Source organism: Danio rerio, chromosome 10 (genome assembly GCF_052040795.2).
Source record: "Danio rerio strain M-AB ecotype USA chromosome 10, GRCz13ab, whole genome shotgun sequence".
Classification (NCBI taxonomy): Eukaryota; Metazoa; Chordata; class Actinopteri; order Cypriniformes; family Danionidae; genus Danio; species Danio rerio.
The window spans coordinates 23,647,758-23,675,608 of record NC_141030.1 but is presented as its reverse complement, the minus strand read 5'-3'; the positions used below and the strand labels follow the sequence as shown (position 1 = coordinate 23,675,608).

The 27,851-nt window shown below is 33.2% G+C and overlaps 2 protein-coding genes across 7 annotated transcripts in view; both read right to left on the bottom strand.

Moving 5' to 3' along the window:
* The window catches only part of dmtn (dematin actin binding protein), a 50,212-nt gene that overhangs the window by 12,754 nt on the left and 9,607 nt on the right, over positions 1-27,851 (bottom strand). For 5 of the 6 annotated variants that reach the window (XR_015500487.1, NM_001201409.2, XM_087269639.1 and 2 more), the window contains 4 exon segments: positions 6,411-6,470; positions 6,019-6,081; positions 2,738-2,893; positions 1,802-1,846 (listed from right to left, as the gene is read on the bottom strand). Coding sequence is in view for 4 of the 6 variants with exons in the window: in NM_001201409.2 (NP_001188338.1) it covers positions 1,802-1,846; positions 2,738-2,893; positions 6,019-6,081; positions 6,411-6,419 (273 nt within the window). In the remaining 2 variants the exon portion in view is untranslated. 6 annotated transcript variants of the gene reach the window in all.
* The window catches only part of xpo7 (exportin 7), a 47,077-nt gene continuing 46,387 nt past the window's right edge, over positions 27,162-27,851 (bottom strand). Inside the window, exon 29 of the mRNA XM_087269222.1 lies at positions 27,162-27,398. Coding sequence (XP_087125348.1) covers positions 27,369-27,398 — 30 coding nt within the window. The 3' untranslated portion in view covers positions 27,162-27,368. The remainder of the gene's footprint in view (positions 27,399-27,851) is intronic.

Here is a 27,851-nt window from a genome sequence, read left to right as displayed (position 1 = left end):
TATGACACTGCAAACTCATGGCGGACTGTAAAATATGCTGAAGGCAGTGAGCAGCAGAAAGACACACTGTTCAGTTTTACTTTTAAAATGCACAATATTAACATACAGGCTAATAGTGGTGTGCAGGTAATTGTTGTCATGTTATGGCTGACAAGCAGTAAGAAAATTATATAAAAATTGTGTCATATTATTCACAATAAAACACTAAAAACTACAATGAAATGCAATGTGGATGTTATATTTAGTATATTAGTGGACGTTCTTTTTAAGATACGCTAAATAATGATTCATTGAATAATGTTGATATGGCGGCATCACAATAAAATGAAAATCAATGTAAATTATAGTCACGAAACAATGAAATATTCATTTATTTGCAAAACCAACAAACTATCTTAAATTTTTTTAGAAATTGCGTTATTTTTTGCAACTGAACTAATTTATTCCCCGCATCACCCCAACTGAACTCAATAGTAATGTAAAACTATTAAATGTAAAACAACTAAATAGTTCAGGTTTTATTAATTTCCATAAATCCTGTTTTTTAGCAACTATATCATACAATGCATAACAAACACGATGAAATCTGAAAATGACGAAACACTGAGTTATGTTTTGCAAATAAACTCTTATGTTAATATGTTAATGTAAACATTAACGAGATTTAATAATTACAAAACTAATATTACAACAACATTAGAATATTACAGTATAGTGTATTCATTCATTTTTCTTTCGGCTTAGTCCCTTTATTAATCAGGGGTATCATATGTTTTACACAGCAAATGCCCTTCCAGATGCAACCCATTACTGGGAAACAATATAGTATGTACAGTTAATGTCAGAATTATTAGCCCCCCTTTGAATTTTTTTCTTTTTTTAAAAATATTTCTCAAATGATGCTTAACCAACCAAAGAAATTTTCACAGTATATTCGATAATATTTTTTCATCTAGAGAAAGAAGAAAATTTTATTTTGGCTAGAATAAAAGCAGTTTTTAATTAAAAAAAATAAACAGGAGGGCTAATAATTCTGACTTCAACTGTATATTTTATATATATATATATATATATATATATATATATATATATATATATATATATATATATATATATATATATATAATAACAGAAATGTAAAATATTAATTAGAGGATAATTTTAATTGTTATGATAAATAATGTTAATATAAAAATGTCAGAATATGAATATTCAAATTTCTATAAAATAAACCATGTTCAAATTAATTATGTTAAAATTCCAGATTAATATTATGAATCCATATTTAATATTACAACAAATATTTTGATTATTAAAAATGTACAACACAATGTTATAAATTGATATTCAACTAATTAGTTTCATGTTTTACCAGATAACTTATAAATACACAATATTAAGACTTAATACTATTTATTACTACTTATTATTTGCCAATTAGTGATTTGTTGAATAATTTTTATATGCGGCATCTGCTGCATAAAACATATGCTAGAGTAATTGGCAGTTCATTACGCTGTGTTCAGCCCTGATAAATCAGGGACTAAACAGAATGAATTAATATATGCAAAAATAATGTGAATTAAACAAACTAAATTCTTGATTATTAACATAATAATATATAAGTCCATAAGCAAACAAACAAACAAATATGCCAAAATCACACTGACGAACAGCTGAAATGCAACACTGAGACTGAGAGTCATTAAAAGAGTCCGCAGCACTCATTAATTGAGTGTTGATTGTGTTAGTTAAAGCTGGTGATCAGTGACTACTGATGGACAGAGACTGGCTTTCTCACCTCAGGGGAAGGAGGAGGCGAGATTGAATGAGGAGACATTGATCTCTGCAGGAGACAAGGAGAGAAAACAGAGAACACACACACACATAGACACATGTCGCCTTCACTTTTACACACACACACAGATGGTTGAACACGCTTAACAAAGCCTGACTAATAACATCTCACTGTTATATCCAGCTGACTGCTTGCTGAAATAGATACAGTGCACTCCACTAATATTGGCACCCTTGGTAAATATGAAGATATGAAAAATGGCTGATAAACAAGATAAGCACATGTCCTCCTTCAGCCTGATTCATAACTATTACAGTTGATTGGAGTTTATTAATTATTGCCATGATGATTGAAACGGGTGTTTTTCTGTGCTCTCCTATTATGTGAAGCTCAAAAACATTTTATCATATATAATAGCAATGTTCTTTGATTTTACCCATTGTGACCCATGTATGGGTTTGGCTTTCGGTTAAATCTCATGTATACTTCATGAGTGAACAATTTCCAGCTTTTATCACTCAGAAAAAATGTTAAATTCAATGGGAATACTTACAATATATATATTTTGCTCATATAAATTCATATTTATTTTGTTATGAAACTGTACTGATTGCAATTCATTTGTTTATGATGATTGTTTGCTTTCAGTTTATTTTGATATTTTGAGTAAAAGATTAAAAGGTTAAACTATATATATATATATATATATATATATATATATATATATATATATATATATATATATATATATATATATATATTTATTTATTTATTTATATCCCCTTTGCTTATATTAACCAAGGGTGCCAATATTAGTGGAGTGCACTATATATTGATTTCACTTTAAGTGGAAGACGTAAAATGCACAATTGACCTTATCAAATGGTTCCCTATGGTACAATCAAACAGAAACTCTCTCTGAAGAGACTTTTTTCTGACCTCTCTGCTTCTGGAGAGACCCACATGATCCAGTGCTGCCATATTGAAATGTGGCTCGTACACCATCAGATCTGGCCGTTCCACCTCTAGTATGGCTTTGTCTTTGGGAATTGCGGCCAAGTCTTTATATCCAATGACCTGATTGTCCATTCGTGCCTTTGGGGAGTTTAAAAAAAAAAAAAAGAGGCAAATAGTTCAGTTTGGCGTGAAAGAAATGCTTGTCCTCTGAAATGCCTCACGGGGTTCCTGGGAACTGGGATACCAAGCATGTGCTTAATGGCAGATAACAGAGTGGAATGTGTTATCTGTGAAACTGAAAGCTTTTCAGCGTCCAGACTAGTTTTGAACTTTAGTAAACTTTTTTTAAACTGTACACTTGAGAAATTTGCCATCGGCACAGTGTACCCATGCTGTACGCATACAGCACAATGCAGCACAATTTTGATGGCAGTACAATGTATATGCAGTTTGTGCCTTGAGTTGTTTTTGTGCTGCTTATAATGTCCACAAGAGGGCAACACTGAACCAGACCACTGTTTCACAGGCAGAAAAGAAATGGAGATGGGAAAAGATCAACAACAAACAACAATTAACACCAGGACTGATATCATTCATTATTTTATAATAACTGGGGCGATTTAGTAAATGAATGTATCTGTATAAAATATAATCAACACATACAAATACAAATAAATATTTTATCTATTTAAAAAAATATATATAAACAGTATTTATGCAGAGAAATTTCAATCATAATTCCAACATAACATTGCATATTCTGCAATATAAAACTTAAATATATGTGAGGCCACTGAACCTTAAAACACTATTATTATAGATATTAATATTTGCAATCCCACTAATCACATGCATTCTGATAAGTGGTCTGTTCAGCTTTTATATTACGGCATTTTATTATACATTTCTAAAGACTTTAAAGTCCTTAAACAATGCCTGAACCTATACTTAAAGAATACGTAAATATAAAAATGCAGGTAAATGCAAAATCCAACAATTTTCATAACAACCCAAGTCACTTAACTCAACAACAATAATTTAACTCCAAATAACAACTACAGTATAAATAACTACAGACTAATGTCAAATTTCAGATATTCTTTCGGAGAAATATGACCATCTTTGCAGTCTTTGACAAAATACACCTCTCCTAACTTACTGCATGACCTGACCTATCATTAAAACTGAGTACAAAATAAATGTCAGCATAAATGTTACTAGTGATAAGTAGGCCCACACAGAATCTGTGCACGCAGATTTTTTAGCGCATCATTGATTCTGTTTATTTACTTGTGTAAATTTTTATTTACTAATTTTTTTAATGAATTTCAGTAATATTATTGACTAATATGAAAATATTTTTATGATTTATTTACAATACACTTTGTACAGTAATATTTTCTGTCTTTAAGTAGTTATATATCATATGAGAGACTTGTTTTGTTCACCAAATAAAGTGGATCTAATTAGATTTGCATTATAAACACTAAATACAAGTTAAAAAGGTATTACTTTTTATTTTATATATTAAGGTTTTAGCTATAATACTCCCAAAATACTTCCGTATACATCCGCAGATTTTTAACAAAATTCTCAGCAGAAATAGCAAAAAATGTCTGCAGATTCCATTTGGGCCAAGTGATAAGTATAGATAGTGACAAGCCTAAGTCACAATCTCTCATGCTATAACATGTCATGTCTGCGCTTTTCACAAAAGTCAAGATTAATAAAAATTTCTTTGTACTGACTTCAGGGGGTCGCACGCCATTCATTTTAAAATTGGAAACAGGTTTCTATCAGGGTGCGCAGCCCAGCCACAGAGCCCCATCTGATTGGTTTAATTTTAAATATGTGAATGTGCGTGTCTGGTGTGCGATGCTTTCACCTAACATGTGCGTGCCGTGTTACGGTGTGCGACCTGCTTAAAAGTACTGTACCTAAAATCAATACCCTTCACGCCCTTGTCAATACACCACATTTAGGGGTAATTGTCTTTAGTTGTGCTGTTGTTGTCCCTTTTATTTTCCATGTTTGAAACAAGCAACAGCCAATTTCAGTGCTGACAACCTATAGACAAACAAACTAAATGCGAAAACGATTCAAAGCACGTGCGAGCAGCTCATACATCAGTTGTGCACATTCAGTTTATACATTTTAAAATACATTCAGGTTTAAAAAATAAATTCAAATTAAATTTATATCATTTACAGCTTACTAGTTTTTTTAATAAAAACAATCATCTACTTCAAGTGTCTCCAATTTCTTTTTGCATTTAAATAACATCAAAAATTTGTATTGTAACCTATCAAAGTGCATAGAGATACTGGTGCCATATTGATAATGAGTTTGTTACCAAACCCTAACTACACTGAAAAAAATATATACTTTGAACCAACTTATGAAGTATACTGTAATATATATATTTTTTAGTTTTTCTCAAAAGATCTACTTAAAACAATTATTTAATCTATATCATATTCACATTCCCCAAATATTGTAGATTTTTATAATGGAATGGAATATTTATCTTTTTTATTCTTAAAACAAAGTATAATTTTGCTTTGGGCCAACCTAAAACTTTACAGTAATGTTGCCAGTAAATGTGTAAACTACTTTACAGTAACAACATTACTTACAGTAATGTTGTTACAGCTAACTGTATAAATTTCACTCAAATTATAGCTTTGAAATGTAATTTAAAAATCAATTAAAATATTTATTCTGCCCAAGGGGAAATAATTACATTGACTTAAAGGCAAAATATTGTAGTTATAGACGATGACTTAATTAAATTACTTTTGTTCAACTTAATATAAAAATCCAGGATCAGAGTGGGGCCAAGTGGAGCACTCAATCTGTACCTACAGGCCCTGCGTTTTTTGGGCATATTACAAATTTAACCAAAACAAATAATTACAATTGGCTTAAGATTGACAATGAAAATTCAGCAAATGCTACCAGCAGAAAAAAAAATATTCCAAGTAAAAGCTTACTTTGGATTAAATATAATAAATATTAATAATTTTAGATTATGTTATTGCATTTTTTTTGCTGGTACTTTCAGTACGGCTGTGAAGGGGGTTTGTTTTTTGCTTTTAAGATAATTTGAATTATAAGTTAAAACATTTCCCCTCCCCACTTAATCCAATATAAAAATGTACTTTAAATGAAAGACAAAAGTAGTTTCACTTTTTCAGTACATGAACCTGACTTGACATGGCACATCCTAGTCAACTGCCTAATTAATGAAAGGATGTACTTACCACAATAGAGGTGGCGGGGGACCCAGGCGCACTTGGACCCCGGGAAGACGGGGCCGTCCCTGCCTGGAGAGGTAGAGCAAGAAGGTCAGAGGTCATAATTGAACCGCTCCTATCCAATGACACGTTGTTAATAAGAAATAAGATCTATATCTAATATCATCAATCATACTGATGATGTCTGTCACTCAGCCACGCCCCCTGAAAAAAGCCAGCGCTGATCTGATAGCACTATAATCGGTTTACTTTGACAGAAATATAACAGAGGTTAGCATCTACAAAAAAGGCTCTATAAATATTTCAGAAATTTCAGTGTTAGTTGATGAATGATTTATAAGGACAGTGGGCATAATGGTAGAATGAACTGGGATGTAAAGAAATAAAATAGGATTTACCTTCTGCATGACTGAGGTAAACTATAAAACTCCCTCCTTCGTTTTTTCAGTTACACAGATCTGCAAAAAAACATAAAAAAGCCAAAAGCAAATTAGATAATGTATTATGAAAGTACTTTAAAGGGATGTATGGATAGATGGATGGATAGATGGGTAAACAATCTCTTGTCTGTTTGCTGTGAATTTGGTTTAAGAGTAATTATGTTATAATTAGTATTTTCTTTCTAGCACAGGCCATTAATTTTGCACAATATGTCATCATGATCTACAGCAGGGGTGTCCAAACTCAGTCCTGGAGGGCCGCTGTCCTGCAGATTTTAACTCCAACTTGCCTCAACAAACCTGCATGGATGTTTCTAAAAAGCCTAGTAAGAGCTTGATTAGCTAGCCCAGGTGTGTCTGATTGGGGTTGAAACTAAACTTTACAGGACACCTGCCCTCCAGGACCGAGTTTGGACATGCCTGATCTACAGGTATTAATGTTGTGTTTCCTGCATGTGTTTTATTTAGACTCTTAAAGTGCTGGTATTCATTGACTTGTATTAAATAAATGACCAAGACCACAATTTCAGGTAAAAAGGGTCTCTGAAGAAAACGTCACTTACATCTTTGGTTGTCTAAGGGTAAATGAACCATTTTTTGGTTGAACTACCCCTTTAACTGTTATGAAGATATTTAGACACACTGAGATATTAAAGTGATGTTTAGGATTGTTTAGTTGATATGGCTTTTGTATGATATTTATTTATATTAAAGATAGTCGGACTGTTACAGCTCATCCAGAACACTGCTGCTAGAATTCTGACCAGAACCAGAAAATCTGAGTACATCACACCTGTCCTCAGGTCTTTATACTGGCTTCCAGTTACATTCAGAATAGATTTTAAAGTATTATTACTTGTCTATGAATCACTAAATGACCTAGGACCTCAATATGCTCACTGAATACAAACCTACAATAACAGATCACTCAGATCATTAGGATCAAGTAAGTTAGAAATTCCAAGAGTTCAGTCAAAGCAGGGTGAATTGGCCTTCAGCTACTACATCCCCGCTGCTGGAATCAGCTTCCAGAAATAATCAGATGTCCTCCAACATCAGGTACATTCAAATCAAGACTTAAAACACATCTGTTTAGCTGTGCCTTAACTGAATGAGCACTGTGCAAAAGATGATAACTGAAATGACAATCGCCTCCAAAACAACACTGTGAAACTGAATAGAGTTCACCTAAACTTCACATGAAAGCTGTTGTTTCTGGATGAAACAGTTCATTAGCAGACTGCATCACCAAAACAGTGCTGAAATTGAGTGTTAGCTGATCCATTTAATTTGCCTCCCACTCAGAGTGTTCAACACACACACACACACACACACACACACACACACACACACACACACACACACAATCACTCATCACAAGGTTATTCCACTCTGCATATCATCTGCTTTTATAATGCAAAGCCACCATATCATTTCTCTTTAGTTATCGTGTCATTTTGTCCAGTAAAAGATGTTTACTTAACATCCAAATATATTGTTATATACAGTACTCAGCATATACAAGTACACCACTCACAAATCTCTCTTTTAAATTCATATTTTAATAGGAAGCTATGCAATATTATATGTGTGCATATACGTTAGATTTGTCAGTACTGAAGCCAAATCTGGAGCTTATCTAACAAAATAACTTACAGCCAAATTTATGTTATAGAACAAATATTAAATACAAATATAAAAAGAGGAAAAATCAAGAGAAACAAAATAAATAAATAAATAAATAAATAAATGATAATAATAATAAAAATGAAACATTTTGTTAAAATTTTGTAGGTTGTATTTTTTTTATATTTTTGTTAAATTGAATAGTTTTATCTTTAAATTTCTAAATATGTTTGTGACTGAAGTATTATTTTAATAAATATATCTGTTTAATAAATCTGTTTTGTTTAAATGCACCAAAATACATTGCCTAAATACACTGAGAAACGGATACAAATATTCATTTTCAAAATGTGGTGTACTCAATTATGCTGAACACTGTATATGTATACACCGTTAATGTTGTTCCAAAACAAATCGATTAGGTTAACTTAATTGCTTTCACAAATTTAAATGGATTGAACATAAACCAAATAAGTTGCCCCCAAAAACCCTCAAGAATTGTGCTGATATATCTCATTTCAAATTAGCAGTTTGATCAAGCAGAAAATAACAGCTATATTTAGCCATTAGACTGCTTTATATATTATTATTACACTGTAAAACCCAAAAAGTTAAGATAACTTAAACCATTTGAGGAAACCGATTGCAACAAACCATTTGAGTTAAAAACCAATCTATATGAGCACTGCGAACTTACTCCATTTAAGTGTAAGTAATGAGATATTTAATTAACTCTTTACCTTCAACACGTGGTTCAAAACTCTTCAAATGAGTAGAATTAACTTTCAGTCAATTTTGAGATAACCACTCATTTCATTTGATAAAGTTGACTGTTGGGTTTTACAGTGTAGTGACTCAAGGCAACATAACAAATAAAAAAAATTCAATATTTAGTTTTTTACATTTTTTAAATGAGTTGTGCATGCAATTGGTTTATAAATTAAATATAGCAACTATTAACAGTGATAATTATAAACTGTTTCACCAATTAGTTTTTTAGTTCACATTGATTTCAATAAACCATCATTTTTTTTAACAACAGACACCATTCTGTGATTCTTTTAACACCTGAATCTTAACTGGCATGACACAATAACATCAGCCCAGCCAATAGCATGAGTTGGAGGAGGGACTATATTTGCCCTATCCCTCGAAGAATTGTTAGAAGCTGGTTCCAGTATGAAGAAATATAAAGGAGAGCAGTCATAGTATCTGTCCCGTCCCGTCTACAGAGTGGCCTAATGAAATGATGTCTTTATGAAACGAGACGGTCATTCAATAGACTCAGGGACGTCCTGTTCGTGTGGGGGAGGGGAAGTGACATCATGACTGCTCACCCAATTTCACCTTCACAGAGAGATGAGGATTTTATTGTCCACAGCATTTCTCAGACTGCAGCACTGAACTGCACTGCTTACAGATGTGCTAATTACTTTCAACAGCAATTTTAATTTCATATAAGGATAAGAGCTGAATATTTTATGAAAATGAGCTGATTAACACACTTTAAGCAGGGCACAAGCCTAAAGGCATTTTGAATCCATTTCCTTGCATTAAAATAGTCTACAAAAGATGCTCTATTGGCAAAAAAAAAAAAATAAAAAAAAAAGTTAAAGTAATGAAGTTTGCTTGTGGTAATGCTAGAGGATTCTCGTTGTGGTTCGTTTTGACTATTTATGAGTTGCTTTAGGGAGAAACAAATGACAAAGAACATGGATAACACAACGTTTATGATTAAATTGCAAAAAGAAAAGTCTGGGTGTTGTTTCTCCTTGAAATTTAAAGAAAACATATATTGTATTTATATTAAAAAACAAGTGTAATATTTTACGACTTGAAGATGTATTGCATTATTGCATGAGTTTTCAACAATATTTTTATGGTTTTTATTTATATTTTCATCTTAGTTCCACACAAAACTACACAATATTCATTCATTTTCTTTTTGGCATAGTGCCTTTATTAATCTGTGGTCCCCACAGCAGAATGAACCACCAACTTAGCATATTTTTTTCACAGCAGATGCCCTTCCAGCTGCAACCCATCACTTGGAAACACCCATACACACTACGGACAATTTAGCCTATATTCAGCTATACCATATCTTGCAAACAACATGCAAACTCCACACGGAAATGCCAACTGACTCTGCCGAGGCTCAAACCAGCATCCTTCTAGCTGAGAGGCGATCGTGCTACCCACTGCACAATATAATAATTGTAAAAGTACTTTAAATGTATTAGATTTATTAATAATTTAGATTTATATATAATCATACATTCATTTTCTTTTCGGCTTAGTCCCTTTATTAATCTGGGGTCGCCACTGCGGAATGAACCGCTAACTTATCCAGCACATTTATACACAGTGGATGCCCTTCCAGCCGCAACCCATCGCTGGGAAACATCCATTCACACACATTCACGCACACTCATACACTACAGACAATTCAGCTTACCCAATTCACCTGTACCTCATGTCTTTGGACTTGTGGGGGAAACCGGAGCATTTTATTTCTGCAATAAAGCATATACTCTTAAAATAAAATATTAATAAAAGTTAAAAAATAAAATGGAATAAAATAAATTAAAAATAGTAAATGGAAAAATAAAATAAAAATATTTATATTAAAATACAAAATATATAACAATTATACCATTTTTAACCAGTACTATAAGATGTTTCATCGTAAAACAATACTAAAAAAAAATAAAAAATAAATAAATAAAAACTGAAGAATTTCAAAAATATTAAATACATTTTTAAATATAAATATACATTTGAACTTTTTTATTGTAAATTTCTTTGTTTATTCATACTTAAAATAGAATGATATAAATATTAAAATAGGATGATTTCCCATTTTAAAGTTACATAACAGGCCTGTGGGTTGACGCGGTGGCACAGTAGGTAGTGCTGTCGCCTCACAGCAAGAAGGTCGCTGTTTCGAGCCTCGGCTGGGTCAGTTGGCGTTTCTGTGTGGAGTTTGCATCCGGGTGCTCCAGTTTCCCCCACAGTCCAAAGACATACGTACAGGTGAACTGAGTAGGCTAAATTGTCCATAGTGTATGAGTGTGTATTGATGTTTCCCAGAGATGGGTTGCAGCTGGAAGCACATCTGCTGTGTAAAACATATGCTGGAAAAGTTGATCGTTCATTCCGCTGTGGCGACCCTAGATTAATAAAGAGACTAAGCCGAAAAGACAATAGTAGTCTTATAATACACACAGTGTCAAGATGATTTATTGCCTTATGTCAATAATTTATGAGTATGTTTTGGACGGTATGGTAATAATTTATGGTATGGTTTGTCCGATGTGTTTCATGAATGTAAGACTGGTGACCAATGACAGGCAGCTTTCCCCAGTTCACAGGCTTAGGGTCCCTGCTTAGTGGTAGGATTTATGACGGTTTGTCCCAAATTGACAGTTGAACCAAGTGTCGGGCTGATTTTGGCAAAGATTTACAGTATAGTTAGATTTGTGGCAATGTGTATGGTTTGTCATTTTTACAACCTATGCCGCTCTTCTGGCATTCCAGCTCCTTCCAATCTGTGAGTGTAAGCAGTGGGGTTTCAGGTTGGGGGTGTAATGGGTAAGCAAATTTAGAATGAAAGAATGGCAGTAAATAGTTTTTTGTAATTTGGTCCATACACATGCAAAGCTGGCTATCCGGTGTGTTTACGATGTTTTTACATTTTTTTTTTCATTTCCTAAAAAGTCGTTTGACTTTTTTTTTGTTTTGTTTTGTTTAACCATGATTCTCAAGCCTCTGTCCTATCTGTGGCCATTTTCTGTGGGGGAGAAGAAAAGGTGTCATGTTTTGTGTGCCCTTCTCAGAACATCAGCATGTGTTTATCTCAGTACTATCAGTACAACACGATCTAGAGGCTAATGTAAAAACTAAAACATTAAGCAGAAACAAAAAGTATTCAAACAAGTATTTCCATTGTTGCCTTGTCCAACCTCAGTGTGTTTGAGCCACAGTTTTGTAGATGTACATCAAGACCTTTTAACCAATTCTTTGAGTTCACATATACATTTAGCATGTCAATGTACTGAAAGTATGTTGTGTTTACATTTTTATTTATTTTTTTGCTGTTTAACAAATGTTTTGGGTATCTGCTTTAGGAGTCAGATTTAATATGCTTGTTCCAAAACTGACAGTTGAACCGGGTCTCAGTCGGATTTGGGCTAGATAAACTTCTAGTTAGAATTGTGGCAATGTATGGTTCGATGTTGCATCTCATTCTTTTTTTTATGACGGTGCTCCTTTCCTGACTATCTGGATTCTTCCAGTCTGTGAGTGTAAGCAATTGGGATTCTGGTTGGGGGTGTAATGGGTAAGCAAATTTGTAATGAAAGAATGCCAGTAAATAGTTTTTTGTTTCTTTTTTTTTTTTTGTAAACAGGCCTATACACATGCAAAGCCGGCTATCCAGTGTGTCTGCAATATTCTTAATTTTTTTTCTTAAAAAAAGATAGTTTGATTTTAAAACATTTAGGGTTAAACGCTGTTACCCAGGCCTCATCTATCCTATCTGCCATCCTACTGTGCCTGGATGGTGACTATGAGTCCAAATTCTGTGGGAGAGAAGAAAAAGTGTCATGTTTTGTGTGTTTTTTCTCAAAACCTTCAGCAGTTTTTATCCCTGTACTATCAGTACAACACACAATAGAGGCTATGTATAAACAAGAAAACGACAACAATAACAACAAAAACAACAACAAAAAAAAAGTCAAAAGTATTCAAACAAGTATATCGCTCTTACATATATTGTCTTTTTACATGGGGATCATGTGAAATTAGCAGTGTGGTAGTATTAATGATTTTTACGATGGCAATTTTGTGTATATGTGCATCAACACTTTATTACCAATACTTTGAGTACAACGTAGAGCAAACTGAACTACTAAAAACAAGTTGTGTGTACATTTGTGTTATTGTTTAACAAATGCTTTCATTCTGATCTGGCCCCACAGATAGTTTGTAAATTATAAAAGGAACAAACATAAACCACATTTCGCTATGTCAGAATATAAATATAAAAGGAAACTGTGATTTTTAAGCATACCTCAACATATCGCACGTCACTATATTAAGGTGCTTTTGTCAATCCGCTTCAAAAAAACTGTTTTACTTTAGATTGTTGTTCAAAACGAAATTCAGCACCATTTTCTTCAAGTGCTTTTCTCACTTCAGTAGAAACATCATGCCCAGTTTTTATGACAAACATTAATTTCAGGAAAAAATCTATTAATTTATTACTGAACATTTTCCTCAAAAATGTGTTTATGCGTCACGATCAACTGAACTGTAGGTAATTGGTACAATAGTGTTAGGTTTTTTCACCTACTTCTGTATGTGTAAATATTTGGGCTAAAAACCTCACATGGGATTTTACATGCCTACAAATATATGCCACACCCGTGTTCTATACACACTTAAACCCATATCTAACGGCGATATTCTTGTCCACAAAACACTGATGTAAATTTTAAAGATGTGTAATTTACAGTAAAAATCTTTTTGTATTCATTTGAAAATACTTTTGTAAAATCTTAATTTTAGAAACTATGTTTACAGCACTAGATTAATTCTAGATTTGTATCAAGATCATGGACAACACTGTGCACGTTTTTGTTTGACAGTGTTTTTAGGTGAAGACTCGTTTCTGATAGCTGTCAGCATTGTATTTACAGAAAAGATACAAGAATAATTTCAATATATTTGTGAAAAATTAACAAGTTTCATCATGAAAATGTTTTTTTTTTTTTAACATGTATGAACGGAATGCTTATTTTAGAGTAACATGTTTCAAATTATTTACTTGCATTTTTGTTTTAGAATTAAACAGGTATAGCTCATGCGACCACGGCACAATCATGGTGTACTATTACATTTCTGAGGGTACACTCAGAACATCAAAGCTTTGTTTGAGGAATTTTGAAAAAAAATTGTTCACACCAAAACATAGAAAAGAACAGCTGTAAGATATGTCTGTTTCGAACAGTGAGCACACTTCAACATACGCTATACAAAACCTTTAATCAAGAACTAATCTTTTCAACATCTACCATAAAGTGAAAGAGCTGATAAAAGATGTTTTATCTTTACTACCAACTTCTAGAGTGAACGACCACAAAACATTTTTTTTTTTCCCAATTGAACGCAGCACAAATAAATGTGTTACATTTTTAATGTCTTACCACCTCTAACTAGTATTGTTTGTGATGCGAAAATCCATGTGTGGTTTTTTTAAACTGCAAACAAATTTATGCTATGCCTTAGTAAAACATTTTCATTCTAAAATCTCCCATGTTATGTATAAAACATACATATCTAACTAAAATATAGTCATGAACAAAATCACTTATGTAAATTAGAAAAATACGCAATTTACTATGAAACCCCCCCCCCCCCAAAAAAACATTTGTAATTATTTTACAATGTGCTGATTTGTAAATGATGTTTTCTTCTCTTAAGATACAATCTTGATATCCATCAAGATCATGGACAACATTGCACACATGGTTTTGTTGGGCGATATGTTCGTAGGTGAGGACAATGAAACGAAACGAAACACAACTAAATTCTAAATCCAACTAAATTTAGAATGTTTTCATTATCGAAAAAACTTTTCAATGTGTAACATTATTCTTTAGAGTAACATGTTTCAATAATTTACCTGCAGGGACTACATTTTGTTTTATACGTAAGCAACAGGTGTACACACGACTACGACTATAGTACGACGCTATGATACGATTATTGTGTTTCTAAGGGATCACTCAGAAAACAAAACATTTGTTTTAGGAATCCGGATACGTCAAACATGCATCTATCATGCTAAACAAGAAAGAAATACATAAATGTATGTGAATATTCACAGAACAAACTGATTATACTTTAAAATGTATTATAAAAAATCATTAACCAGCATATAATTTTTCAACAACTAGCACAAATTAAAAGAGCCGGGGATGACTCAACTACTTTTCTGCAAACATCTACACTGTAAGAAATGCAGGGTTCCACACAATTCATACATGTTGTCCCAACAAAAATTGATTAAGTTAACTTAACACTCTCAACAAAATTTATGTGCGTTGAACATAAAAAAATTAAGGTCGTCCCAATGAAATCTCAAGAATTGTTTTTGAGTGTAAAGTGAAAGTCCAACAAACAGTTAACAGATTTTAGCATATGAAAGGGGTAGTGCTAAAAAAAATAAAAAATGTTTATCTCTTACCATCTTGTTAGCAGTGTTAAAGCACACCATTACAATACAAGCAGATTCAACAACTATGATGTTAGAAGGGCTTGCAAAAGTGTGCACAAAACCGTGTGAAACTCAGGAGGCCGAATCTGAGATTCTAAAACAGGAAAAATAAAGTAATGTTTAGGATGCAAGTACAGGTCCCAAATGGTCTAGTGTTTGACTCCCGGTATGGGAAGCCCACCCCTTATTGCCCTCCTGAACAATAACTTGGTAGGACAAGACACTATTAATCCTAAAATAAAAAAATAAAAAAAAACAAACAAACATTTTTCACCACTAGAATAGTTATCTGCATCAGAGAATAATTCACAGTTGTTATTGTTTGGCTTCATATGTTTTTAACAGTGTTGACATTGTCAACAAAACCATGTTAAAACCAAAAGTGTACAATGAACACCTTTAAGAAATTCAACTTTAGACTTTTTTTTTAAAACATGTATTTCAAATCATTCAGCATCAGGTGTTTAACAAAATTTTCTTTCTTTTTTTTCACCCTCAAATCCATATTCTCCATCTCAAATAAAGCAAAAGCTCTGGTGCACATAAGGTTCTACAACTCGTGTCAAAGTCTTTTTTACCACTGTCAGTGTGATTATGTTATACTACTGATGCAAACACGTTTGGAAAAACTACATGGGTCAATGCTTTTTTAAAGCAAAAATGTTAACAATTATGCATGAGTAAGTAGTAAAAAAAAAAAAAAAAAAAAAAAAAAAAGTTATTTCACAAAGATGTATTTTTTAATAAAGGTGTGTGCTGTGTATTAGAAAAGAATATAATTAACATGTCTTTTTTGAAAATCCACTCTTCTGAACTGTAATGGTAGGTTGGATTGCAAAACACCATGTTTGGTGAACGGTATTGCAGTCAAACAAGAAGTGTGTGTTCAAAGAAATTTCTACAAATTAAAACCCACCTAGATAAGATTCTTTAAAACTAAAAGTTTCATTTTTCTTTTTTTTCTTTTTAGTTTATCTTTTTGGCCCGTCTACTCTATGGTTACAAGACATAGGATGAAAAGTAGTCAACATGAAAAGTAAATCTCACTGTTTCTCATGCATAACATAAACTTTTACACTTAAACCATATCTATATACTACACTTACAGCTACACATTTATGTCTTAGTCAAAAAATGTCATACATTTATTTTTCTATAGTAAAAAAGCAGTCAATTAATTGAAAAAGTATATATTTTCATCCAGACCCAACACATTAAAACATAATAAAGACATCGTTCTGACCTACATGTCTGATCCAGGAAAAGGGTATAACCGCTCGCTGTAGTGCTTTTGTCTACTTGAATAAAATAAAAATCATGTAGTCGATCATTTTAAGGCATGTAGTTAACAGAACAATAACATGTTGTAACATATCTACATTGTTCTACTTTTTATTTTGCATAAATATTGGTTTTACCAAGTTGTCATACAGCAATGTGCTTTAAAGAAGTGTGATTATAATTTTTTTGACATTTCACCATGATTAAAGGACATTTGACTATGCCTAAAAGAGGTAACACATTAGAAAAAGCTATTAGAATTCTCTTAGATGGTCTATGCCATATGCTATAATCTATATACCAAACAATATTGGTTACTGTTTATCACAGTGAGCACACACCATTGTGGATATATGTATAAAGCATTTCATAGTTGCAGATTTGATCCTTTGCTCTTCTTTTGCACAGCAGTGTTTTAATATTTCTGTAATTTTGGACACACTGTTCTGACACGGCATACCCCATTTACTTTTTTATCTTTACTTTTTCAGAAAATATCTCAGACGTACGACAGTATTCCTTTAAATGTACTCGTTTTAACTACGTATTCAATTAAATATTTTAGGTAATACATGTCAAAACATAACGCAGCAAATGGATCTTCGAAATATAAGAAAAAATGGATTACATCAGAACATATAATCATTGTTTTGTGTATAGTTTTTATATTCTTTAGACTGTTATATCATTATTAATGGTATGCTGTTAATTTGCGATTATTTTCTTTTTCATCTTTTAGTCATTATTTCAATGTGTATTCAAATATGTGTTTGACATAAAAAATTATGATTATCGTTCTGATGTTATCCATTTTTTCTTCACTATTTTAATGTATAAATGTACATTCTACAATATTTGTGTTTTAAAATAAAACTTTTAAACACACATTATTCTTTTGTGATAAATGGTTCAAAACAAAATTAAAAGCAAATCTAATCTAAGAACAAAATTAATTACAGAGATAGGTAAAACTAACAAGTGCTTACTGTTCTTTTTTATGTTTTATTTATTTATTAATTGTATTTTTTAAAGCACAACTACCTATAAAACTGATGATACCATCACATACGTCAATGTCTAAACGGTACTAAATATTTCGAAGATCCATTTGCTGCGTTATGTTTTGACATGTATTACCTAAAATATTTAATTGAATACGTAGTTAAAACGAGTACATTTAAAGGAATACTGTCGTACGTCTGAGATATTTTCTGAAAAAGTAAAGATAAAAAAGTAAATGGGGTATGCCGTGTCAGAACAGTGTGTCCAAAATTACAGAAATATTAAAACACTGCTGTGCAAAAGAAGAGCAAAGGATCAAATCTGCAACTATGAAATGCTTTATACATATATCCACAATGGTGTGTGCTCACTGTGATAAACAGTAACCAATATTGTTTGGTATATAGATTATAGCATATGGCATAGACCATCTAAGAGAATTCTAATAGCTTTTTCTAATGTGTTACCTCTTTTAGGCATAGTCAAATGTCCTTTAATCATGGTGAAATGTCAAAAAAATTATAATCACACTTCTTTAAAGCACATTGCTGTATGACAACTTGGTAAAACCAATATTTATGCAAAATAAAAAGTAGAACAATGTAGATATGTTACAACATGTTATTGTTCTGTTAACTACATGCCTTAAAATGATCGACTACATGATTTTTATTTTATTCAAGTAGACAAAAGCACTACAGCGAGCGGTTATACCCTTTTCCTGGATCAGACATGTAGGTCAGAACGATGTCTTTATTATGTTTTAATGTGTTGGGTCTGGATGAAAATATATACTTTTTCAATTAATTGACTGCTTTTTTACTATAGAAAAATAAATGTATGACATTTTTTGACTAAGACATAAATGTGTAGCTGTAAGTGTAGTATATAGATATGGTTTAAGTGTAAAAGTTTATGTTATGCATGAGAAACAGTGAGATTTACTTTTCATGTTGACTACTTTTCATCCTATGTCTTGTAACCATAGAGTAGACGGGCCAAAAAGATAAACTAAAAAGAAAAAAAAGAAAAATGAAACTTTTAGTTTTAAAGAATCTTATCTAGGTGGGTTTTAATTTGTAGAAATTTCTTTGAACACACACTTCTTGTTTGACTGCAATACCGTTCACCAAACATGGTGTTTTGCAATCCAACCTACCATTACAGTTCAGAAGAGTGGATTTTCAAAAAAGACATGTTAATTATATTCTTTTCTAATACACAGCACACACCTTTATTAAAAAATACATCTTTGTGAAATAACTTTTTTTTTTTTTTTTTTTTTTTTTTACTACTTACTCATGCATAATTGTTAACATTTTTGCTTTAAAAAAGCATTGACCCATGTAGTTTTTCCAAACGTGTTTGCATCAGTAGTATAACATAATCACACTGACAGTGGTAAAAAAGACTTTGACACGAGTTGTAGAACCTTATGTGCACCAGAGCTTTTGCTTTATTTGAGATGGAGAATATGGATTTGAGGGTGAAAAAAAAGAAAGAAAATTTTGTTAAACACCTGATGCTGAATGATTTGAAATACATGTTTTAAAAAAAAAGTCTAAAGTTGAATTTCTTAAAGGTGTTCATTGTACACTTTTGGTTTTAACATGGTTTTGTTGACAATGTCAACACTGTTAAAAACATATGAAGCCAAACAATAACAACTGTGAATTATTCTCTGATGCAGATAACTATTCTAGTGGTGAAAAATGTTTGTTTGTTTTTTTTTATTTTTTTATTTTAGGATTAATAGTGTCTTGTCCTACCAAGTTATTGTTCAGGAGGGCAATAAGGGGTGGGCTTCCCATACCGGGAGTCAAACACTAGACCATTTGGGACCTGTACTTGCATCCTAAACATTACTTTATTTTTCCTGTTTTAGAATCTCAGATTCGGCCTCCTGAGTTTCACACGGTTTTGTGCACACTTTTGCAAGCCCTTCTAACATCATAGTTGTTGAATCTGCTTGTATTGTAATGGTGTGCTTTAACACTGCTAACAAGATGGTAAGAGATAAACATTTTTTATTTTTTTTAGCACTACCCCTTTCATATGCTAAAATCTGTTAACTGTTTGTTGGACTTTCACTTTACACTCAAAAACAATTCTTGAGATTTCATTGGGACGACCTTAATTTTTTTATGTTCAACGCACATAAATTTTGTTGAGAGTGTTAAGTTAACTTAATCAATTTTTGTTGGGACAACATGTATGAATTGTGTGGAACCCTGCATTTCTTACAGTGTAGATGTTTGCAGAAAAGTAGTTGAGTCATCCCCGGCTCTTTTAATTTGTGCTAGTTGTTGAAAAATTATATGCTGGTTAATGATTTTTTATAATACATTTTAAAGTATAATCAGTTTGTTCTGTGAATATTCACATACATTTATGTATTTCTTTCTTGTTTAGCATGATAGATGCATGTTTGACGTATCCGGATTCCTAAAACAAATGTTTTGTTTTCTGAGTGATCCCTTAGAAACACAATAATCGTATCATAGCGTCGTACTATAGTCGTAGTCGTGTGTACACCTGTTGCTTACGTATAAAACAAAATGTAGTCCCTGCAGGTAAATTATTGAAACATGTTACTCTAAAGAATAATGTTACACATTGAAAAGTTTTTTCGATAATGAAAACATTCTAAATTTAGTTGGATTTAGAATTTAGTTGTGTTTCGTTTCGTTTCATTGTCCTCACCTACGAACATATCGCCCAACAAAACCATGTGTGCAATGTTGTCCATGATCTTGATGGATATCAAGATTGTATCTTAAGAGAAGAAAACATCATTTACAAATCAGCACATTGTAAAATAATTACAAATGTTTTTTTGGGGGGGGGGGGGTTTCATAGTAAATTGCGTATTTTTCTAATTTACATAAGTGATTTTGTTCATGACTATATTTTAGTTAGATATGTATGTTTTATACATAACATGGGAGATTTTAGAATGAAAATGTTTTACTAAGGCATAGCATAAATTTGTTTGCAGTTTAAAAAAACCACACATGGATTTTCGCATCACAAACAATACTAGTTAGAGGTGGTAAGACATTAAAAATGTAACACATTTATTTGTGCTGCGTTCAATTGGGAAAAAAAAAAATGTTTTGTGGTCGTTCACTCTAGAAGTTGGTAGTAAAGATAAAACATCTTTTATCAGCTCTTTCACTTTATGGTAGATGTTGAAAAGATTAGTTCTTGATTAAAGGTTTTGTATAGCGTATGTTGAAGTGTGCTCACTGTTCGAAACAGACATATCTTACAGCTGTTCTTTTCTATGTTTTGGTGTGAACAATTTTTTTTCAAAATTCCTCAAACAAAGCTTTGATGTTCTGAGTGTACCCTCAGAAATGTAATAGTACACCATGATTGTGCCGTGGTCGCATGAGCTATACCTGTTTAATTCTAAAACAAAAATGCAAGTAAATAATTTGAAACATGTTACTCTAAAATAAGCATTCCGTTCATACATGTTAAAAAAAAAAAAACATTTTCATGATGAAACTTGTTAATTTTTCACAAATATATTGAAATTATTCTTGTATCTTTTCTGTAAATACAATGCTGACAGCTATCAGAAACGAGTCTTCACCTAAAAACACTGTCAAACAAAAACGTGCACAGTGTTGTCCATGATCTTGATACAAATCTAGAATTAATCTAGTGCTGTAAACATAGTTTCTAAAATTAAGATTTTACAAAAGTATTTTCAAATGAATACAAAAAGATTTTTACTGTAAATTACACATCTTTAAAATTTACATCAGTGTTTTGTGGACAAGAATATCGCCGTTAGATATGGGTTTAAGTGTGTATAGAACACGGGTGTGGCATATATTTGTAGGCATGTAAAATCCCATGTGAGGTTTTTAGCCCAAATATTTACACATACAGAAGTAGGTGAAAAAACCTAACACTATTGTACCAATTACCTACAGTTCAGTTGATCGTGACGCATAAAGCATTTTTAACACATTTTTGAGGAAAATGTTCAGTAATAAATTAATAGATTTTTTCCTGAAATTAATGTTTGTCATAAAAACTGGGCATGATGTTTCTACTGAAGTGAGAAAAGCACTTGAAGAAAATGGTGCTGAATTTCGTTTTGAACAACAATCTAAAGTAAAACAGTTTTTTTGAAGCGGATTGACAAAAGCACCTTAATATAGTGACGTGCGATATGTTGAGGTATGCTTAAAAATCACAGTTTCCTTTTATATTTATATTCTGACATAGCGAAATGTGGTTTATGTTTGTTCCTTTTATAATTTACAAACTATCTGTGGGGCCAGATCAGAATGAAAGCATTTGTTAAACAATAACACAAATGTACACACAACTTGTTTTTAGTAGTTCAGTTTGCTCTACGTTGTACTCAAAGTATTGGTAATAAAGTGTTGATGCACATATACACAAAATTGCCATCGTAAAAATCATTAATACTACCACACTGCTAATTTCACATGATCCCCATGTAAAAAGACAATATATGTAAGAGCGATATACTTGTTTGAATACTTTTGACTTTTTTTTTGTTGTTGTTTTTGTTGTTATTGTTGTCGTTTTCTTGTTTATACATAGCCTCTATTGTGTGTTGTACTGATAGTACAGGGATAAAAACTGCTGAAGGTTTTGAGAAAAAACACACAAAACATGACACTTTTTCTTCTCTCCCACAGAATTTGGACTCATAGTCACCATCCAGGCACAGTAGGATGGCAGATAGGATAGATGAGGCCTGGGTAACAGCGTTTAACCCTAAATGTTTTAAAATCAAACTATCTTTTTTTAAGAAAAAAAATTAAGAATATTGCAGACACACTGGATAGCCGGCTTTGCATGTGTATAGGCCTGTTTACAAAAAAAAAAAAAGAAACAAAAAACTATTTACTGGCATTCTTTCATTACAAATTTGCTTACCCATTACACCCCCAACCAGAATCCCAATTGCTTACACTCACAGACTGGAAGAATCCAGATAGTCAGGAAAGGAGCACCGTCATAAAAAAAAGAATGAGATGCAACATCGAACCATACATTGCCACAATTCTAACTAGAAGTTTATCTAGCCCAAATCCGACTGAGACCCGGTTCAACTGTCAGTTTTGGAACAAGCATATTAAATCTGACTCCTAAAGCAGATACCCAAAACATTTGTTAAACAGCAAAAAAATAAATAAAAATGTAAACACAACATACTTTCAGTACATTGACATGCTAAATGTATATGTGAACTCAAAGAATTGGTTAAAAGGTCTTGATGTACATCTACAAAACTGTGGCTCAAACACACTGAGGTTGGACAAGGCAACAATGGAAATACTTGTTTGAATACTTTTTGTTTCTGCTTAATGTTTTAGTTTTTACATTAGCCTCTAGATCGTGTTGTACTGATAGTACTGAGATAAACACATGCTGATGTTCTGAGAAGGGCACACAAAACATGACACCTTTTCTTCTCCCCCACAGAAAATGGCCACAGATAGGACAGAGGCTTGAGAATCATGGTTAAACAAAACAAAACAAAAAAAAAGTCAAACGACTTTTTAGGAAATAAAAAAAAAATGTAAAAACATCGTAAACACACCGGATAGCCAGCTTTGCATGTGTATGGACCAAATTACAAAAAACTATTTACTGCCATTCTTTCATTCTAAATTTGCTTACCCATTACACCCCCAACCTGAAACCCCACTGCTTACACTCACAGATTGGAAGGAGCTGGAATGCCAGAAGAGCAGCATAGGTTGTAAAAATGACAAACCATACACATTGCCACAAATCTAACTATACTGTAAATCTTTGCCAAAATCAGCCCGACACTTGGTTCAACTGTCAATTTGGGACAAACCGTCATAAATCCTACCACTAAGCAGGGACCCTAAGCCTGTGAACTGGGGAAAGCTGCCTGTCATTGGTCACCAGTCTTACATTCATGAAACACATCGGACAAACCATACCATAAATTATTACCATACCGTCCAAAACATACTCATAAATTATTGACATAAGGCAATAAATCATCTTGACACTGTGTGTATTATAAGACTACTGACAATGAATAAATGAATGAATACCAGGCCCAAAGCTGGGAAGGGTTCGAAAGAAACATCCCTCATTGAAAAAGGTCCAGAATTTGTCCCATACATGAGCTCATTTGTCCTATTTTAACTGCTATGCCATCATGGTTAAAACAATCGAAAAAGGCTTCAAGACCAAGCAGGTTCCTCTGTTGGCTGTAGTGACTTCAGCTAATCAGTTCTGGCCAATGCTAACAAAGTTCAGCATCCAGCTGTGCAAGAAAACACCTTTATTGTTAAGCAAATCTTTTACAAGTGACTTTTATTCTAAATCTTGAAGCTTATTCTTGAAACAAAAAATGAATAAAAATGTGTGAAGCACCAAAAGCGGCCCATATTAAAATATATTTGAAAACAATCTTGGGTAAAATAGTGAAAAAGTGTGGTTATGATGACCATCTGATAAGCTAATTCAGAGTAGTGCTTAAAATGTCACTAAAATGCAGAATTTAACTTCTGTAATTATATAGAAAATGAGGCGTATAATTGCAAAAAGATCCATTTTGGGGGGAAAAAGAACCACTCTTTTCACCAGGCCGGCTATGGGCCTGTGTAATATATAAAAAAACATCAAAATATAATGAATAAGGCAACATCTACTATGGTTAAATTAATTTTGGGTAACCCAGATCAGAAAATCACCCATAAACAGCATACTAAAGCTAAAATTGCGATTAGCATGTTTACCTAAAACAAAGCTCTAACAAAAGCAAAGGCAGTAAGACAGAAATCTGTTGTCGCACCAAACATCACAGTCGGTTTGTTTTCCTCCATCTCTCTCAGCCATAAAGCATCTGTCTGTGCCGGTTAGCAGGGTAAGCCATCAGCTCAGGTCAGGTTTAGTCTGGCGTGACGGTGCCTGTTTAAACTGACGTGATTGATCACCCTGAAGGTGCTCTACCATTTCAGATGAAGGACTCATGTGCATCAAGCCGTCTGCAATTCAGCTTCAATCTGGCTAAAAGGAGTCCCTGAGCTCCAGACACAAATAAAGCTTCATCGAGAGGCGACTGAAGACAATTAGCACATAATAATCACTTGACACGTGCGCGGATATTCAATTATACCATCTGTATGGAGATCTCACACATTGGATTTTGTTTATGCTGTGAAGTGTGCTTTAAAGGTAACCTCAAATTGGAGCCATTTGCTGTTTCTGCAGGAATCTGATCACAAATATCACCTCAAACAACAGCAGAGGCTGAGGCTCTGTTTACATCTGATATTCAGGATTCCCACTTTAAACCAAATGTCAAATTCCCTGACTTTCACTGACCAATAAGCTGAATCTCTGTGACCTGCAATGAATAGAGCAGTAAATAAGAGTTGTGTAGAGCAGTGCCTCCAGAATTATGTGCGGCGATGCAGTGGTGCAGTAGGTTATGCTGTTGCCTCACAGCAAGAAGGTAGCTGGTTCAAGCCTCAGTTAGTGTCAGTTGGCATTTCTGTGTGGAGTTTGCATGTTCTCCCTGCGTTCCCTTGGGATTCCTCTGGGTGCTCTGGTTTCCCTCACAGTCCAAAGATATGCGCTATAGGTGAATTGGGTAGGCTAAATTGAATTTAATGCTGAATAGAGCAAAATTTTGAAACTGCTGCCGATTGTGGCCAGAAAGGACACGGTTTACTGTTTTATATTAATTTACATTATATTTGTGTATAGAAAGTTTATCTGGTGTCTGATAACTTGAGTCGTCATCAACATGGCACTGCACTGTGATTTCTTTAGATGTGTGAACCGCTATAGATGCATCAAGCGACATTTTACGCAGCAATAATCTGGTTGAGCACAAAGCAGACAAAAAACAGCCACAGAGAGTATTTTGACAGGTACCGCCAACCTGCTGACAGCATTTGAATGCTGGTTGACAAGTGGGAAAGGAACAAAACGGCAGTAATAAAACACTTGAAACAACCTGATGAAAAGGAGGTAATTTTAAAGGGCCATGACACCCCCCACTTTCAGTTAATGTCTACTTCAGAATTTTTTCAAAAGATGCATGATTAATGGGCGTGGAGCTCCGCGAGCATCGGGCAGGAGTGGGCGTGGCCAGCAGGGAAGAAGGGGAGCGAACGAAGCTAGCTCACAAAATGAGACAAACCGTGAGGAGACGCATGAGTTTATAGTTTACAAAGTTAAAATGCAAAGAAATAAACAGTGATTTAATGCCCTGCTACATTTGTTATTCGTAATTTCATATACACATAACCACAATTTATATAATTATAAAGATAAGTGTGTTCATGTAAACCGTATATATGGGGACTTCTCCCTCAATTCCCGGATCCAGCAGACTCAGTGCAGCAGGTCTCCTGACCTGTCTATTTTAACCATTAGCCCTGCTTGTAATCTGGAGGATTTAGGCAAACACAGCAGCACAGTGATGTGTCTGAATGTAAACGAACCCATGATTAAAGTCAGCGACCGCCATTCTCTAATTCTCGTGCTGCTCTCCCGACAAAAATGCTAGCAGCACACACACAGCTTTGCTGTATGATCGGCCCTGACAAGATCGCGGGGGAAAACATGCAACAAACCGCGTGGATCATGGAAACAAACGCATATGAGCCTTCATGAACGGCTAAATACTGTGTGCCCGTGGGTCCGTGACACAGCTCGGGCTTGACTCTGGCAGGTCTGGCAGGTCTCATGAATAATTTAGACTTCAGAACACAAATTAAGATATTTTAGATGAACACCTGAAGCTCTCTGATCTTCTATATATTATACAGCAACAATCAGAAGTCCAAAAAAAAAAAAAACTTTGTCATAACATTTCATGTGACTTCAGTGTTTCAATTGTGATAATATGACCATCTAATAACACAGTTGTGCAGCAAAAAAAACAAAAAAACTGTAAATACCACTTTGTTTACCAATGTCTTCCTCGTCAGGTCAGGGTTTGCGATCACTACTGTCAATTCAACATATTGTGATTAGAGTCAGTAGCACAATAGACGAGCTTTGTATTGCCCATAGTAAATGTGTACCCTGATATGATGTAGAAGACATTGGTAAACAAAGTAGTTTTTACAGTTTTTGGTGCACAAGAATGTTCTTGGAGCTTCATATGATTACTGATGAAGCACACAGAATATTTAGACAAAGTTTTTAGTTTCATTTCTGGACATTGAACATCTTTTGACTGTTGCTGTTTATGGAGGGTCAGACTCGATTTAATTGAAAATATATTAATTTGTGTTGTAAAGATGAACTAATGTCTCAGAGGTTTGGAATGACACATGGATGGGTAATTAATAACAGTTTTCCTTTTTGTAGCAACTACTCTTTCAAGTTGCATATTTTGATAATCCAAACTTTTGACCACTTTTAGAGACATGTGAAAGCAAACTTTTCTCCTACTAGCCTCATACCGATTTTCATTCTGACCAACATTATAGGAGTTGTTGTTGATGTGTATCAGCCAGACATGGCCATCTGACATTGTAAGTTTGGCTTGAAGGCCAGTAAAGCATAATGTTTTCTTAGCAGTTCTGATGCTACCACAATTCCACAGTGTTAAGTGTAGTTTTGCGACTATCACAGCTTCTGCTCTCCATTGACTCTTTTCTTCAGTGGAATATTAAAGAGGATTTATGCAGAAATTGTGGTCCTTTAATGATTCAATAATATGCAAGTCAGCTTCCAGCATTCTGAGAATCCAAAACCTATAAAGGCAACACATAATTAACATCAGTCGCTATAGTTAACAACACTGAGCATTTAGTGACAGAAAGCTCACACTTCACTCTGCCATGTATGTGTTTGAACTGTTTGTCAAGATTGGATTGCATTGTAAAAAAAGTTTTGTTTCTTGCACAGACTGATTATTTCATAAGATCTAGGTGTATTATCAGGGGCCACAGCTACTCATTTTGTTTGCCTTTTAAATGTGTTTTATTTTGCTATCATATAAGGATGCAATGATTATAGATTTTGGCTGTACGATTAAAGTCTGAGGAATAATCACAGTTTCATGGTTATCACGATTATTACGCATTCATTAATTTTAAAATGGTTCAGAAACTTTTGGTTTCACTGGTTTAAAAAAATCACATGAAGATTTTAAAATGTTATTTATTGCTACTCAGAAACCAAACAATTCAGCACAAAATAATAAT